General features: G+C 33.9%; 1 protein-coding gene across 1 annotated transcript; it reads left to right on the forward strand.

The window, feature by feature from the left end:
- The first annotated feature begins 3,341 nt into the window (after nucleotides 1–3,341).
- On the forward strand, nucleotides 3,342–16,678 carry LOC137405638 (ras-related protein Rab-22A-like). The gene is made up of 7 exons (XM_068091966.1): nucleotides 3,342–3,472; nucleotides 6,585–6,664; nucleotides 8,437–8,518; nucleotides 11,707–11,778; nucleotides 13,285–13,408; nucleotides 14,254–14,346; nucleotides 16,118–16,678. Exons 1-7 carry the CDS (start codon nucleotides 3,437–3,439, stop codon nucleotides 16,216–16,218), a joined length of 588 nt encoding a protein of 195 aa, XP_067948067.1. The 5' UTR covers nucleotides 3,342–3,436; the 3' UTR covers nucleotides 16,219–16,678.
- The last annotated feature ends 415 nt before the right edge of the window (nucleotides 16,679–17,093 follow it).

Here is a 17,093-nt window from a genome sequence, read left to right on the forward strand (position 1 = left end):
CAGGCACTAAATGGATAGCCGAAGCACATCATAGTAAACAATAAAAAAAAACTACATGTACTAATATTGTAAAAGCAGACAGTCCTTCTGAGAATGTCGAACCCTAAATTTTCATGTTAAAGATATTCATGTGTCTGAATAGTAGCAGTTTAATGCTACTATTTATACGCTACTAAAGTTAAGGTTGTGAGTGAAATCTTTCTAAGCGTGTACAATGTGTTCAATGTATGTAGAAAGTGTTGACCTTTGCCATCAGAAATTGTTAAAAATGTGGTCTGAACTGCCAGGCTTATGACTATAAGTCCACAACCAACCCATCTGCACCATTCTGACACTATATTAGGCAATAATCTTAGCCGGTGTATACCTAGTTGGAACAGACGAGTGCATTAAAACAAAGATGGCAGTGTGAAAAAGAGAAATACAATTCTAAAAATGACAGCAACGCTGAGATTAGGCTTTTGTGGCTATGGAATAGAGCTGAATATCCCCAATGATATAGAACATTAGATTTAAAGTTTATGTTATTACTATAGATTCATCAAATAAACAACAATAATCGGAGGCATAGAAACTTTTCCAGTATTGATTACAGTTTATTTTAAAGGCTTCTCAAAATGCTTGAAAAAAGTGTTAAAACAAGATGTTTCATTTTATTTATGATTAGTAACAATTGCAGCCCAGGTTAATGGCTAACATCCAAAAATGAAAATAAAATTCTACAAACTTTTAGCTGCTTAAAGACCTATAAATTTGTGGCAACTCAAAAACAAACAACATTGCTTAAACATGTAACTCTATCTTGCTGAATTTTGCAATTACAGTACTGCATATTAGTATCCAGCTATACTTCTGAAGTAATGTTTTGCTCGCTTTTGTGCGAATTTTTATGACATCAATAATGTATTTTGACTGAAGCTCACACTTTGTATCTTCACGACTTGTTAAAATTTTTTAGTCACTAAGCAATTTTTACTAAAATAGATAGCACAGACTCTTCACTTGTATATGCTAAGACATATTGTTCACTTTATCAATTTTAATAACTTTTACAAAATGGTACTGCTAGTGACAGTAGAAAAGCATCAACAGTACTAAGTTGCTCACAACAGGAAAATATGAGTCACAGAGACAGAATATTGTTGATCATGTGTTGTGACAACAGATGAGGTTGCATAATGCTAAACAACTAAAACATTTGTACATCATCAGTAGTGTTTGTAACTCTATGATGAAGTAGCCCAGATAATACATATCTATATATATATTTCTCAAAGTTTGTGTGTAGGTATGTGGGTATGAATATATGTGTGTTGTTCCAGCTATAGCTATTAAAATTTTGTAATAAAGAAACCATATTGCAGAAGATTTGATCTCAGATCTTCCAGTTTGCCAGTCTAACACCTTACCAATTCTGCCATACTAACTTGATAAATTCATTGGGCAATATATGTCGTTATATAGAAGCAAATACGCTACAGCTCTCCGTCACGGCGCAATGTCATGAGAATGGGTAGCTCTTATTAGTAAGCTTACTTAAATTATCCATCGGCAATGTGTCAGGCTGATAGTAAGTGGCAGGCAACTCTTATTACCTCTCATTATTTATAAGCTGATTTTTAATACCCGGCAATGCTGAGTAGCACAGCTAGTATATATACATTTATATATAGTAGCATATAATATGTATATAGAATAGAGAGGCAAGCTTTTTGCCAGAAGCGCTGGTCACATTCATGTGTACTGCTGAGCAGTTGAGCCATTTTAGGGTTAAAAAACCTCAAATGCAAATGAATTATCACAGACAAAAAAGAAAAGAAAAACCAACAAAATATTTTACAAAAATGTATATACATGTATATCGGAGTTCCATTAAAAGTCTAGCATTTGAGTGCTTGCGTCTCCTTTGTAAACCAAAAAGCCCTATATGTGTGGTATGCAACTAAATAAGATCATAGAAAACAAACTTAGTTTAATTTCTAGAATTAACTAAAAAGAGTGCTAAATGCACTATATTAATATACTACATTTAAAAATAATTACATACATGTACAATATCTGAATTCATTTCTGTATTCTGTGAGAGTAAGTATTATTAACAGTAAAACGTGCTATTAAAATAAAAGTAGGCGCAAGTTGTATTAACTGTTAAAGTAATTATCAAGTATTCAAGTATCATTACCAGTATTGCAATAGATACACCGTGTTACATAAGTATGGTCTTGGAAGAGATTTACAAACTGTTCCTAAAGTATCTTCCAGATCTGTTCAAATTTATTGGCCATTGCCAGAAGAAAATCATTTCATGAGCCCATTCGTACATGGTTCAACAGCTGAATGTCAAGACATTCAGAGAAGTAAACTCAATGTTTGGTGACTAGTAGCAGCTTTGCTGACCGGTGATTAATTGTAATTTAAGAGAAAAACGTTGATGTGTGCTAACTACATGTAACTGCTTCCGTAGGAATAGAAGAAGAAAACTGTGAGCTCCCTACCAGTAAAATTTGAGCTTTAGCAGCGTGCAGCTTTCGTCACTTAAAATTTATGATAGCTACAGGTAAGCTCTTTAATAATAAACCGAAAAAAATAATACAATACCGTTATGCTTATAGACGGCCTGTCTTATAGCGTATATATTTTTGTAAATATTCTGCTTTTATGGTTATCTTACTTTGCATCGTCGCCTTTTTCTATTCCATGGCTAGCGAACTGACGATGTAAAACGAGGGTACTACCAAAACAAAAAGCATAAATCAATATGAGTAAATGCATATAACGGAAACAAATACTTGTCACTCTTTAACACGGCTAAAAAAACACACATCATTTTTAAAGAGGAGGATGGGACGAGGTGGCTTGTGTACCGGCGAACTACCAAACCATGTTGAGGAAACGTAATGCAACTTATTTTAAAATTCAATAAGCTATTCTCACGACAGTCAATCTCACACAAAATTTCTAAATATAACTGTACTAACGATAAAAACGGTTCGTCTATATATGGGTTGAATGAAGCATGTAAAATTGCATTACAACTCGACTTGACCAAAAGTAGAAGTAAAGCGAAACCTAGACTTATTGGTCTGCGGGTTTAGGATGAATTACGATTATCCAATGAAAATCTGGCTAGAAAGACGCCGCCCAATTGTTCGACTCACTATAAAATAGCAATGATTACTAACTACAAATACTATTTTGTGCAAAATAATCACTTAAGACCTCCTTGCGCTTTCGTTATACTAGCGCGAACTTCCATAGAACCAACACACTCGCAATAGTTATGTAATAACCCTTTACGCCCGTCTGCCAAAATCGTAAATTGCGCAGCTATCTTCCCAATACTAAAGGTCATTCCCGTGTTACAACCCATTAGTCATTAATTTTAGCATCAATGAATTATGCTTGTGACTAACAATCACACATATTTTCAAAGAAAATGACTATGCGTGAAATTAAATTGTGCTTGCTAGGGGTAAGTATTTGCATGTTACATTATTTGTATACACAAATATTGATAAATTGATTCATGAATAAGGAAGTAAACTTTTCCTTACTAAGAACAGTGCCGTGCTGGGTTAAACATACCATTATTGTGTAGATTTAATGAAGTTTCCTTTTGACTTTGTAATAGTTTTTCTACTTTTGCGGTAAATACACTCATTTTTAGAGACTTGTATGTATCCTTATCGCTATTTGAGCCGAGCTTCTGGAGTTTTGACTGTAGTCGTATTTTTCAACAAAGAGATGTATTAATAATTGAGCACCAAAAATAATATTTTGCAAAACCACCAATTCTCTATTGCAAATATTGTTAACACGTAATCTATTTAAGCTTTTTAATATTTCACTTATCACAATCTTAAACAATGTTTTTGTGGTCATTATAATATTTTCAGCTTGCGTCGCTGCTCGTTTCAGTGCATTGGACGATGTTCTAAAGTTTAAATTGAGACACGTGCTGTAAAGCATTCATTAAAAGTTCATACAAATTAGACATTGTTCATGCAAAAAGTTCATGCAAATTCATACAAATTAGACATTGTTTTCTACTAACCCGTCTCTTTGGATATGATTACCAATTGTCAGAACCAATCTGTTAACTTGTTCTTTTGTTCTATATCACCTTAATTTAGCTTTTCTAACTACTTTGCAATGACAGCTTTTACTAGTGAAAATGGTGGTTTTTATTCTACTGCCACTTTGCAAAGTTCTAGTTTCAGCAGTTCCTGTATTTCTGGATCCTGGTTCCTGGATCCCAGTTTTGCTTCTATGTTGGGTTTTGCTTTTGTACAACTACCCGTGGTTTAGTTCTTAAAATTTTTCAGTCAATAAACCTTTTCTGGTCAGCTAGCGGCACTTGTTCGGCATATTCGTCATCACAGTTAGCTAGGAGTCAGCCAGTGTCATCAGTACTACATTTTGGAACAATTTAAAACAAAATATCAGTCACCACATTGTCTAAAAATACTATTTTTGCTGTGCACTTTTCTTTTTAAATTTTACACAAAAGTCTAGATAACATTGTCTCTAAGGGCCTCTTTGACCAAATTTGCAGCATATGATACCTTTTACAGGACAAACAATACTCTTGACAAGTTTTATGTATTGCCAATATATTTAGGCCTAAGTATTTTCATATGTGACGCATTGCGCTCAATTCTACTGACTTGTCATATCTGGTAACATTATTTAGTGGCTGTTCTGCACAAACTAGCATGCAGTTATTCATCGCAATGAATAATTGTATGACCAACTTTTAGCTCGATTCAATCATAGAAATCACCAGATTCTGCATATCGAGTAGCCTAAAGATCAAACTGTTCCTTTCTAACTACGTAGGTTGCCCAAAGAATTGTTTTGAAAAAAAAATTTTTTTTGAACCACAATAAAATCGGCCATTGCATTTTTTTTGCCATTTAGGTACGTTATTAGCTTTCTGTCTTGAGTTTGACAGTCTTTACGTAAAGATCCAACCGATCTCATAGTCTATTACATAACATCGCATACTTTATTATGAAGGGAAGGGCAATAATGCAAAAAAGTTTTAACATAGTAAATTTTAGATAAGCCTAGTTCAAAAGCATTACTGAAAATGTGTTGTTGGCGAATCACAACAGTGCAGTAACCATTTGTGAGATTCATTCGTGGGCAGTACACCGATCTGATGCTGGTAATGTTAGTTTGTAGTTTACAAAACCATATGGCTCATGTTGTGTCCTTAGCTGTAGTCACTCTTTTGTAACTAACTAGCTTGGTAGTAAATATAAATCATATCATATAGTTTCTAAATTATGAAACAGTGTAAACTATTATTATATGAAACTAAATTATCAAACTACGTGTAAAGCATAGTCTTGGTTTATCTCATAGTAAATTATTTTTGTAAATTCTGCACACAATTGTCTTTTTTAGAGATTTCCTGTTTAATTTAATACTAAATAATGATGTTTCTATAGGATTTTTTTATTTAATTATTTTTACTGGTAAATACCTTTTGATTTTTTTATTATGTTGCTGGATTTCAGTTTATCAATCATTTTCCTTTTAGTGATTACGATCAGCCCGATTAAAATCGGTCTTTAGAATGAAAGCCCCTTCTCTAATGTTGACTGCATTGACTGCAGCTAGATCTTCTGGCCAGGAGGGGCCTGCTGGATAGTATAAGGGGGTTGTTGGTGGGAACACTTTATTTCCGACTGCTATGCTATGCTACTGCTATGCTGTAGTATGACTGTCTACTGTCATTAGGCGCAATGGGGATCCATTTTAATACCCTGTTTTTCCAATTATTTTTCTAAGTGTTAATTTTTACTGAAATTTTACCTTTTAAAAACTCCAATATTAGAGGTATATGTTTCAATTCCAGAGCAAAGTCTTTAGAATTTCAACATATTCTCATTTTGCACTGAATTGTTTTCTTATTTTTCTTCTCTCATATGTTCCATTGAGAGTCATGTTTCGTTAGGGATTCACCAACCATTGTAAAGTTCGAGAGACTAGGTGTTCTTCTTCTGTTACTCCTACGTTTCACTCTTTTGAGTTTAGATTTCTTCAATAGGCATTACATTTCTTTTGTAATGCCTATTGAGCTACATACAGCCTTCACAGGAGTTCAGATACTTCTGGAATGCTACACGCTTTCGTACGCATAAAATTATTGCAATATTAGTCTTGTTTTGACAGCATTCTCTTATATTCATTCTCATACAAACAAAAGTTTCTCGCCAGATATTCTCATATGCTTATTTGCTACACTCTAGAAACCTTTACTACTTTAAGAGTCCTATAGATGCTCTCACTCCAAGTTACATCACACATTCTGCACACCTTTATGGCTGGTTTGGTTAAAAATAAAGCTAGAAATGTTAACATCGATCACGCTGCAGTAGTCCTTTTTTTATTCCATTTCCTCGGAGGTAGCTTTACTAGACACAGTGAAAGTTGTCCTACTCACTTTGCAGTGATTACATATACACATTAGCTTTACAAGTAAATGGTGTTACAGTCTGCTATTTTAGTCTGCCTTTAGAATCTATAGGGTATTAAGTTTTACACTCTTACTCACTAATTTAAATTGTTTCCAGGACACCAATGTAGGGAAAACGAGCGTTGTTCAGAGATTCGTTATGGATAGTTTCAAACCTGGTACAGAGACTACAATTGGGTGAGTCTTCCTAATGTGCTGGCTGAATACTTTATTCCAACGCAGTGACTGAGGGCTTTAACTGCTTGTGCATAGGCTGACAACTTCCAGATTCTAGCAATAATTAGTAGCGAGTGGGACCTGTAAAAATTTCATGGTTTTGTATTTTTTGTCTAGTTGCCACCCTTCAACACATGAAATTGACATGTTAGTCTTTGGTCGACCATTAACAAAACCCAGAGAAGTCCTTGTCGACTTTTCCCTAACTATTAACTTTCTACCATGTTTGCTTTTCCACACGGTTGCTTTCCCCTAGTTTTATGCGGTTTTTTTAGTTTTGAATCATGAATTTGCTCAGAGGATTCTTCAAGTATTTTGAGCAGCAAACAAATTGAAGGTCATTTATGTGAAGAAGGCTAATCAAATTTGGGTGAAACTATAAGGAGCCAATTGTTTCTGAGATATTATAATTTTTCCTATCTCCCTTCTCCTAATCCTGAAGAGCGTGACACACGGCGAGCTACCATACATGCTCATACCCTGGCAGTCTAGTGTGCTATGAGTGACACACGGCGAGCTACCATACATGCTCATACTCTGGCAGTCTAGTGTGCTATGAGTGACACACGGCGAGCTACCATACATGCTCATACCCTGGCAGTCTAGTGTGCTATGAGTGATCATCAGGGTTCCTAATAAGACACAAAGAGTCACTACCTTCACAGTTATTATGAGACACTGGAAAGTGGTCGCTTGGCGCCGGTGTTAGTGTATTATTCTGTCAAACTGAACGGTGCAAGTTCAAGCTCAGCTTATGACATCTCGTTCTTGTATCTCCACCTGCAACTGTGGTTGAAGAGTGTGACACATACCGAACACACACGCTATCATATTAGCATGTAGATATTACCAACCGATGGCTAGTAGATGAGAAGTGACTATACAAGCGATTCACCATTTCAGCGCTTGATTGACTATCTTTAGATGTTTCCTCAATATTTGTCATCGGTAATTGGACAGGTAGCCGCTACTTGTAGATCATGTCATTAGATATGTATGACTCATATAGCTATTTTTGTTTGATGTAGAGTAGATAACTCATAATGGGTGTGACATGACAAGGCTAGATAACTCAGATTACATTAAGGTAGAAGACAACTCTTCTGGGGTAGTGTGCGCTGTCACAAAAACAACTTTAGTTTGTGCAATTTTTATAGTCAAAATAGCTTTTGCAAATAAGCTAAAGCAAAACTGATGAATGCACAGTTTTTATGGAGAGGAAAACTCTCAAAAGCAAAATTACTCGCTGTTAAAATTCTCTTATAGAAATGTAGGTAGCCTCAATAGAGTACTTGTACTGGCTACTAGCTCATTATGTGCATATTTAACTACAATAACAACAAAAGTAAATCATTGCCTCGGACTTTTACACGTTTTTATTAATTGTATTTTAGTATAAAAGTTGCATTTTATGGTATTGTTTTAGCAAAGCTTTATGTAAGGTAAACATTTTTATTTAAGTACCAATACACTATCAATTCTATCCATAATGACATAATGCTTAAATTATATCATTTACAGTAAAATCTAACAGAATTAAATGCATAAAACAGAACTCATTTTTATAAATTCTATATTACTTAAAAGAGGCTGTGACCTCCTCTAAACAATACATTCCGAGTCAGGATAACTACTTCACATAGACACATAGACATAGTCTTGAACATCATTTTTAGTATGTTTTAATAAATTAGTATGTTTTAATATAACATGATTTTGTTATTTTTCCACAGAGCATCTTTCATGTCAAAGACACTATTGGTTGATGACAAGTCTTACAGGTACCAAATATGGGACACTGCAGGGCAGGAGAAGGTTAGCTCCATGTTTCCTTCAGTTTTATTTATTGTATGATTGCTGTGACAGTTGAGGTGATCAAAGTTCAAACTGAATAAATCATAAATATAAACATGGCTCATTTGCTGCTCAATTGATCAGATCATGTTTTTGATGTTGTGCGACTACTTGACAATCCTGGCCAACTTGACAAGTCAATCGAGTGACCGTGCTTCCTAATTGTTTGCATGTGTACAAACTTGGATGATAGCAAGGTTGTATTATAACTTTCATGTACGTAACTTTCATTGGAACTTTGTTGTGTTTATAGCCATACAGTTATTTCCTATGATATGTCAATACAGTAATACTTCAACTTACGAGTGCTCTAACGTACGAGAAACTTGAGATACGAGCCAGCTTTTAAGCAAGTTTTAGCACTAACATACAAACAATGTTTGAGATACGAGCACGTGAGTCAGTCGCGAAGTGTGCCGGAGGTGTTTTATGAGAACAGCAGCACTCTGTATTTTTCAACTACTCAGGTTATACTTTGGTACCGTGTTTTTTGTGCGCAATTTTCAGTGCAGATTTATGTGAATTAAAAGTACGGTGCGTAGACCGAAAGCTTGCCAGTAAAATGAAAGATAATGGAAAGAAAAATCAAATGATAACAATTGATATTAAACGGAAAATTATTGAAAAATATGCGAAATGTGTATGCGTGATTGAGCTAGCTCAGCAATATGACAGAAATACATCCACAATTATCAAACCGAAGGGTTATATTCAGGGCATTTAGTTTGCAAAAGGACTAACCATAGTTTCTAAACGACGCAGCGATCTTCACGACCGCTGATGGAGAGACTGCTCAGGCATTGGATAAAAGATAAACAATTGGCCGGTGACAGCGTAACTGAAACGATGTTTCAATAAAGGCGAAAAGGCCGGTGGTTAAAAGGCGAAAAGGCCTATGTGAAAAGGCCGGTGCTATCTATAAAAATTATAAAAATAGACTTTCGGACAAGTTGGCTAGTGGTCGTGCATTACCCCTTTGTGACGACACCAGTGTTCGTCCTAATCGCAACACGTTGAAAGGACGACAAAGGCAAACGTCCTTAGATAGGGTTATCTTAAAACGGCCGGCTAGTCGTGAAAGCGAAACAAAGGAAAAATTAGCTAACCAGCGAGAAACTTCCAACTACGAACGCCGAAATGTTAATTACGTTAAGTTGAAAATGAAAGTTTGCTTTTAGGTTTGCTTCTAAATTTGTCTTTTAAGACTTTAATAAAATCTAAATTTATTAAATTCAATTGTTGTAATGAAGGATAACACTTATATCTCCCTCCCTGGCAAATGCTAGCGTTAGCTGCTACTGTATGTATTTAATTTTACATTTTAATTAATCACATTTCCTTGCATTATTTTTTATTTGTTGCTTTTTGAAAGCATGTGGTAAGTTAGGACAATAACCAACATGTTTTTTCTGTTACAATATCTTGTTTTGAGTGTTTATTTGCACTTTTTAGAGTATAGAAACCAATCAATATATATTTAATTGTTCTATATATAAATAAATTGCACCAACATGCGAGTAAATTGACATACGAGCTCAGCCTCGGAACGCATTAAGCTCGTAAGTCGAAGTATGACTGTAATTGTTTCAATAAAAACTGCACTGATAAAACCTGGTATATTTTCAGTAAACTGTTAAATATTTCTATTAGAACTGTTACATATAATACACCATCAACTGTTTTTATTTAAACTTTTCTATATTTCTATTACGCTTTGAATATCTCTATGAAAAATTTTATCCAGTATATAACCATTAAAACTTTTGACGTTTGATTAAAACTATTGTATATCTATTAAAACTGTTTCATATTTCTATTAAAACTGTTTATAAGTTTATTAAAACTGTGGCGACCCTTCTGACGAAATTAATTCTTTCTGGAAGCCTTTACAGAAATATGTATAAATACATCTTGCCATATAAATATCCACAAAACTCTGACTCTATATATATATTTCTCAAAGTCCGTATGTCTGTCTGTTGGAAATCCGGCTATAGCTATTATTAGAACAGCTGAGCTGTACAACAATAAAAACTCAAATTCATGGAATTTCATGGAAATTCATGGAATTCTTACTGCCATTGGAAGCCTAACCTTATTAACTAGCTTAGTGGAGTTTCCATTGGCCATATGCCAGGCCACTAGCTTGAAAGTTACAGTTGTTTGACAAAGTTTTAAAACCTTTACAGTTGTTTTTATTTCTCTTTTAATTTATTTCAACTACACGACACACTTATCTTATGATATGTAGTTTGAAAGTTAGAATGGCAAATGTTGTTATATGTTAAATACAAATCAATTTTCTGTCCAAAGACTCTTCTATTACACGGGCAACGCCGGGTGGCACAGCTAGTAGTTTTATAAATTATAATTACATGTAGTGGGTAAAACTTGTAACAAATACATATTAGAATTATATTGATACATAATACACATGAGAAAAAAAAATTAAGGAAATAAAAACTATGAATGGTATATTTGTTTGTCTACCTCTGGCGTTGGCCCTCTAAATGACGACAAATGTAAACAATAAAGAGTGAAAGGAGTAGTGGGGATTGTATTGTTGTCTTGGTTTTGTTTTACTCAGAATAAATGTTTTTAGAAAATAAGTAAAAAAAATTATTTACATTCGCATGAACTGAAAAACTGCATGTCATTGTACAGAAAACACAGAACTTTAAATGCTAGATACTCTATGTTCTACTCTCTCTGGGACATACGACGACTCCAAATTATATCCAAATTATACAACAAGAGGAGGTGGCGTATGGATGACAGCTGAAAGAAAATAATGTACAAAATTGAACTCATTAAATTCAAAACATACATACTAAATTCAAAGTGAACGCACAATAAAATTAAAATGTCTTTATTTGTTTGTTTATTAGTGTTTTGCTTTTTCAAATAAACAAAACAAATGGGTTGATATATGGGCCTTTCTGGGTTTTATACATAGAAAAATCTTTTCCAAGTTGAAGCAAAATTTCTACGAAAATAAATTTCCCAGCTTGGAACTTATGTAGTCTTTCGTTAGTAGACGTTTCACTGTATCTTTATGAGCTCATATATAGTTAATGGTAACACTGACTATATTCATGTTGTATTTAATTGAGCTGCTATGATTGCCGTAAAATCTTTGTTTATTACAGTACAGAGCCCTGGCTCCCATGTATTACAGAGGGTCAGCTGCGGCTATCATTATGTATGATATAACGAATGAGGTGAGTCGTGTCTCTTCATCAGGTAATCCATATAAGTGAATGCAGTGAAACTGCATACAGAGATAAATTAAATGGAGGGTTTTTAGTGCCTCAGTCTTACTGGTTAATGAAGGTTGATGACTTCAACCTGTACTCTGCACACCAGTATTTCTATGTTGTGCATAGACTGCACACCAGTATTTCTATGTTGTGCATAGACTGCACACAAGTATTTCTATGTTTTGCATAGACTACACACAAGTATTTCTATGTTGTGCATAGACTGCACACAAGTATTTCTATGTTTTGCATAGACTGCACACCAGTATTTCTATTTTTGCATAGACTACACACAAGTATTTCTATGTTGTGCATAGACTGCACACAAGTATTTCTATGTTTTGCATAGACTGCGCACAAGTATTTCTATGTTGTGCATAGACTGCACACAAGTATTTCTATGTTGTGCCTAGACTGCACACCAGCATTCACATATTGATTGATATATACATACAGTTCATCTTCCTGTTACCATGTTTCTAACTGTATAAAGGATACCAGAGAATTCTACTCATGATCAACCCAGCATACAAATTTAAGTTGAGGTCATATATTGCTATCACCTCCTCCCTGCAGAAACTACACTTCTCTTCCTCTATTTAGAAAATATGGTACTATTAAAAACATTTTGCTTATTGATTACTCTTTTACTAATCTAGCTCTATAGTTTAGATTTTTTAACTTTGGTTTCCCATACTTTTTTAATACTTTATTGGCAATGTGCAATGCATTTATTATAATGCATTTGTTATAATGCATTTATTATAATGCATTTATTATAATATATTTATTGTAATGCATCTATTATAATGCATTTATTATAATAAATTTATTATAATGCATTCATTATAATACATTTATTATAATGCATTTATTATAATACATTTATTATAATGCATTTATTATAATGCATTTATTATAATGCGTTTATTATAATGCATTTATTATAATGCGTTTATTATAATGCATTTATTATAATGCATTTATTATAATGCATTTATTATAATACATTTATTATAATGCATTTATTATAATGCATTTATTATAATGCATTTATTATAATGCATTTATTATAATGCGTTTATTATAATGCATTTATTATAATGCATTTATTATAATGCCAACTGTAATTGTTTGTCTTATTTATTATGGAGTTGTCATACGTTTTTGAGCTGTAGGACAAATCGCTATGCATTCTTATGGAAATATTTGCTCTTGCGCTCTAACCAAATCTTCATATTAGTTACGGTAACAATGTATGCAGAGGTTTGACTATGCGCTAACAAGTTATGTCATTCTCACTGATTGGAAGGGTACCACAACTCCAGCTACCATCAACTACTTCAATATTGTATGGGCGTGAGCTGGTCCTCGGTTCAATCCTAGCTGTTGAGCTGGTTTCCAAGGTAACCATGCGCTGACCCAAGGGAATCTTTAACTACTAACTACTAGCTAAATTGTTTTTAGGAGTCATTTAGAGGAGTGAAAAGCTGGATAAAAGAGCTTAGGGAAAAGGGTCCAAAAAGTATAGTATTAGCGATAGCTGGAAACAAAATAGACCTTGAAGATCAACGAGAAGTTTCTACCGAAGGTAGCTATAGATGCCTGTTGCCAGCTTGTCTGGTATGGTACAATATAATGTTGCCCTGATGCCTGAGTTCTGACTTCAGTTTTAGCCTGCATATAAAAATGACGTTGGTAAAGGTATCCTACACTCGCTTTAAAGTATAAAAACCGCAGGGAATTTTGTTACTGTGTTCAGTGTGGCGCAAGTGCTCTAGGCTTAGCGAAAAAAGGCTATAAGACATGTGAGACAAGTTGGCGGCGAGGTGAATTGATTTATCTCTATTGGTAACCGATCATGCAGTCATCGATTTACTTCAACACGCCTGTCTTCCTAGGAAATAAACAAACTTTTTGCTCGTATTTTGCGTCTGTTTCATGAAAAATGAGAAGCACAAACTTAAATAACAGATTGAAAAATTAAACATTAACGGATTCCCAGTTAGTAAAATAAATTGTGCGTAATCGATATTATAAATTTTCATTATTGCATTAGAGCAGATCACAGCGACTGACCATGAGCGTCTACCTTGAGTGTTTCAATAAATTTTTTCCAGAATTATTTTTGTCGTCGGAGTTGGTTAGATTGTACAAACTTGGTCGCTTTCTCACCACTTGACTAAACCTTCCGATATACTGCGTTATTCTCTAGATACGGTGCGGTTGATAGGTGTTTTTTATCGATTAAGTAATTGGTGAGCGTCACGCCTACTATCATTTGCTGAAAGTAGAGCGAGTGGGCTGAGCGAGACTTGCTCCTGTTCACGTAGGATGTTCGCTCGTGATAATGCTCAAATACTCGCTAGCTCGTTTGTACCTTTATCGATGTTTTGATTTTCTATATATATATATATGGTTTTCTACTTTTTGTAGAAGCTGCGGACTATTGCAGTCAAGTAGGTGCCATTTTCATAGAAACAAGTGCTCTCACAGCCGCTGGGGTAAACCAGTTATTCACAGATATTAGTAAGTATTTTATATACTCAACTATGTGATATGCCATAACTTCATCATTAGTAATAGTATGTCTGTGTGTATGTATGTCTGCGAATTCTATCGTTTGTCTACATTGTTTTGTACATTTTTAATTTTTTCATGTAGAAAGAGTGTTCACTATAAAGGCAGACTTGTGCACTTGAAAGCATTTGCGGTATAATCTCAAGGCATTGTTAATTTATTACATTAAAGAAGCGAGCTGACTTCTTGCTCATAATATCCTGTTCGCTTGTCGCTATAGTTCTTTTGACTCGGAAGTCAAAGACCTATTTATAGTTTAGCATTCATAAACTGGTTCAAATGTAGTCGATAGCGATTATATAGTAAGATTTGTTAAACAATCTTATGGTGTGAGTGTACTGTAAGGAGAGCGAGTTAACTCTTTTGGCACACTAGTAATCCATTTCAGAATGGCTATATAGCTGTGAGCAATAGTTTTTCAACAAAATACTTTCCTGTATTTGTATATACATGTAGCAATGAAACACTCTGTCATTAATTTGTGAAAGTGTTTAAACTCTCAACACTTACTCAGTGTTATGTAACACTTACTCAGTGTTACATGACTTTCTAGTAATTAATGTTAAAATATTGTCTTTAGATTTTGTTATGCAGTATTTGTATCTTTATTCAGTCACTGATTACAAACTAAATTCTTTATTTGTCTTATTTAATATTTATTCTTTTTATAAACAACCATTTTCAGCAAACGTAGAACTTCTGCAAATACGATTTTCATAATTGTCATCGGCATTTGGTTGATGTGGCAATTTATTTATCTGAACACATTTAGCTAAATATGGTTGCTGACTTTCACAATGGATTTACTAGGCTATAGATCCAGAACAAATTTATCATATGAAAAACCCGTGGCAACAGCGGGTTGACAGTTTAGTTGGTCTAAATTTGGGTGTAAACTTCAGAGGACATGCGATTCTTCCATATTATTATTATATTCTTCAAGTAACTCTTTTCTGTATAATAATACTATGAAATCTATTTTATAAACAATTTTATGAAATTCTCAATAAAATATTGGGTAGTGTTATGTGGTATTTATGTGGTATTTCAAATCTATTAATATGCTCTTAAAAATTTTGGGGATTTCTAAGTGTTTTTGTTGTGTCATGTTATCAATGCTATCAGTTTTAATATATTTTGCCTTGTTTTAAAATATCTTTGTTTGACGTCTCCTTGGCCAGCAGCACTCAACTTTGCATTGTCACTGTTGCTTCGAGTCTGTGCAGATAGCAACACAAATTCATATTTCTTAAAGTTAGAATGAGATTATAATTTCAACTGCAATATGCATAGAGAGCGTCTGAGATTGGACGTATGCTGTATTTATTATAGCTGTGTGGTCAATCACTTGAGTAATAATAGCTGCCTAGCACGTGATATCCAGTTAGTCAATGATAATATTGTATTGGTTTGACTAGCATTGATAGTGATTAACTGTAGCTTTGAGTGGAAGAAATCTGCATTTAACCGTAATTACGTAAAACATTTGCTGACCTTTACTCAATGTTCTGTTGTTGGAATTGTCTTTTCCTGTCTTTTGCAAGGAGGGTATGACTTACACACTGATTCACTTTTCAATGTAATGTTTCATCCTGGCTCTAATAATCACATTATTACATACATAGGTTCATCTATCGTAGCGCAGACAGATTATACGAATGAGATCAATACACTCAATATGTACTTATATTTACCTGCTTTTTATCTGATTGCTTTGTAGGTGAGCGTTTGCCTGGTCAATCATTAGCAGTGCATTCCAACTCCGCCACTATACAGCTCAGAAAAACTGAGACATCAAAAAAGAAATCATGTTCTTGCTGACAACATAGATTGTTTACATCTGCTCATCTTTACATTTCATATGAAAATTGTGTGTTTCTAAGTTATGTTAGCAAAGCTTCGTCATTGTTTGTGCTTAACAAGTCATAGATGTGATCAGTTTGTGATTTAGCTTGACATCTGACTTGCATTTTTATGTGATGTTCAGCAAACTTCTTTTTTATTCTTTGATGAATATTTCATTTTACAAACATTCGCAATACGTTATTGCTTTATTACAAACCTTTGACCTACCTATCGACTCACAAAAATGTATATAAGTAGGTATGAGCCATTTATATTTAAACGTGAGTCGTAGTTTATATTTAATGTGAGTCGTGCTTACAGTTCTACTCATACTTTTGCAAACTGCAAGACATTTCATGTTCATTCCTTCTTTGGTGTTAAATAGCTTTTCTTATATGTACTTGTTCAATAAATCTCAAGTTTTTGTATCTTTGAATGGTTAAATCATCAGTCAAAAGGTTGGAAACATTTTCTCTCGACTGTTCTGTGAACAACAACTTGCCTAGTTTGAGAGATTACATCAATGAAATAATACTGTATTATTATTGCCATATTTAAGCATTGCCATGATTAAGCATATGTAAAGCCAATACAGTTTTGACATACATGTATTTCCTGAGTAAGCTGTGTACTATACATGTATATGTTAATACAACTGAGTTGTGGCGTAACATAATTCACCTCAAAGTAGTTGTCTCCTCGTGGTTAAAAAGGTCGGGTACTATACGACTTAAAATCCATAATGCTACATATTTTTGGCGCAAACCTAACGCGATGTTTAAAATCCATAGAGCAACTTTATATTACTAGTCTACAGTGAGCTTTACCCATGAAACATGATTGTTATTTAG

This window comes from Watersipora subatra, chromosome 1 (assembly GCF_963576615.1).
Source record: "Watersipora subatra chromosome 1, tzWatSuba1.1, whole genome shotgun sequence".
NCBI lineage: Eukaryota > Metazoa > Bryozoa > Gymnolaemata > Cheilostomatida > Watersiporidae > Watersipora > Watersipora subatra.

Excerpts from the sequence above, each read along its gene's own strand:
- LOC137405638 (XM_068091966.1), top strand. The coding sequence starts at position 3,437 with ATGACTATGCGTGAAATTAAATTGTGCTTGCTAGGG. Across the intron at positions 6,665-8,436 it reads GGTACAGAGACTACAATTGG|AGCATCTTTCATGTCAAAGA; the intron begins GTGAGTCTTCCT and ends ATTTTTCCACAG. Across the intron at positions 13,409-14,253 it reads ACGAGAAGTTTCTACCGAAG|AAGCTGCGGACTATTGCAGT; the intron begins GTAGCTATAGAT and ends TACTTTTTGTAG.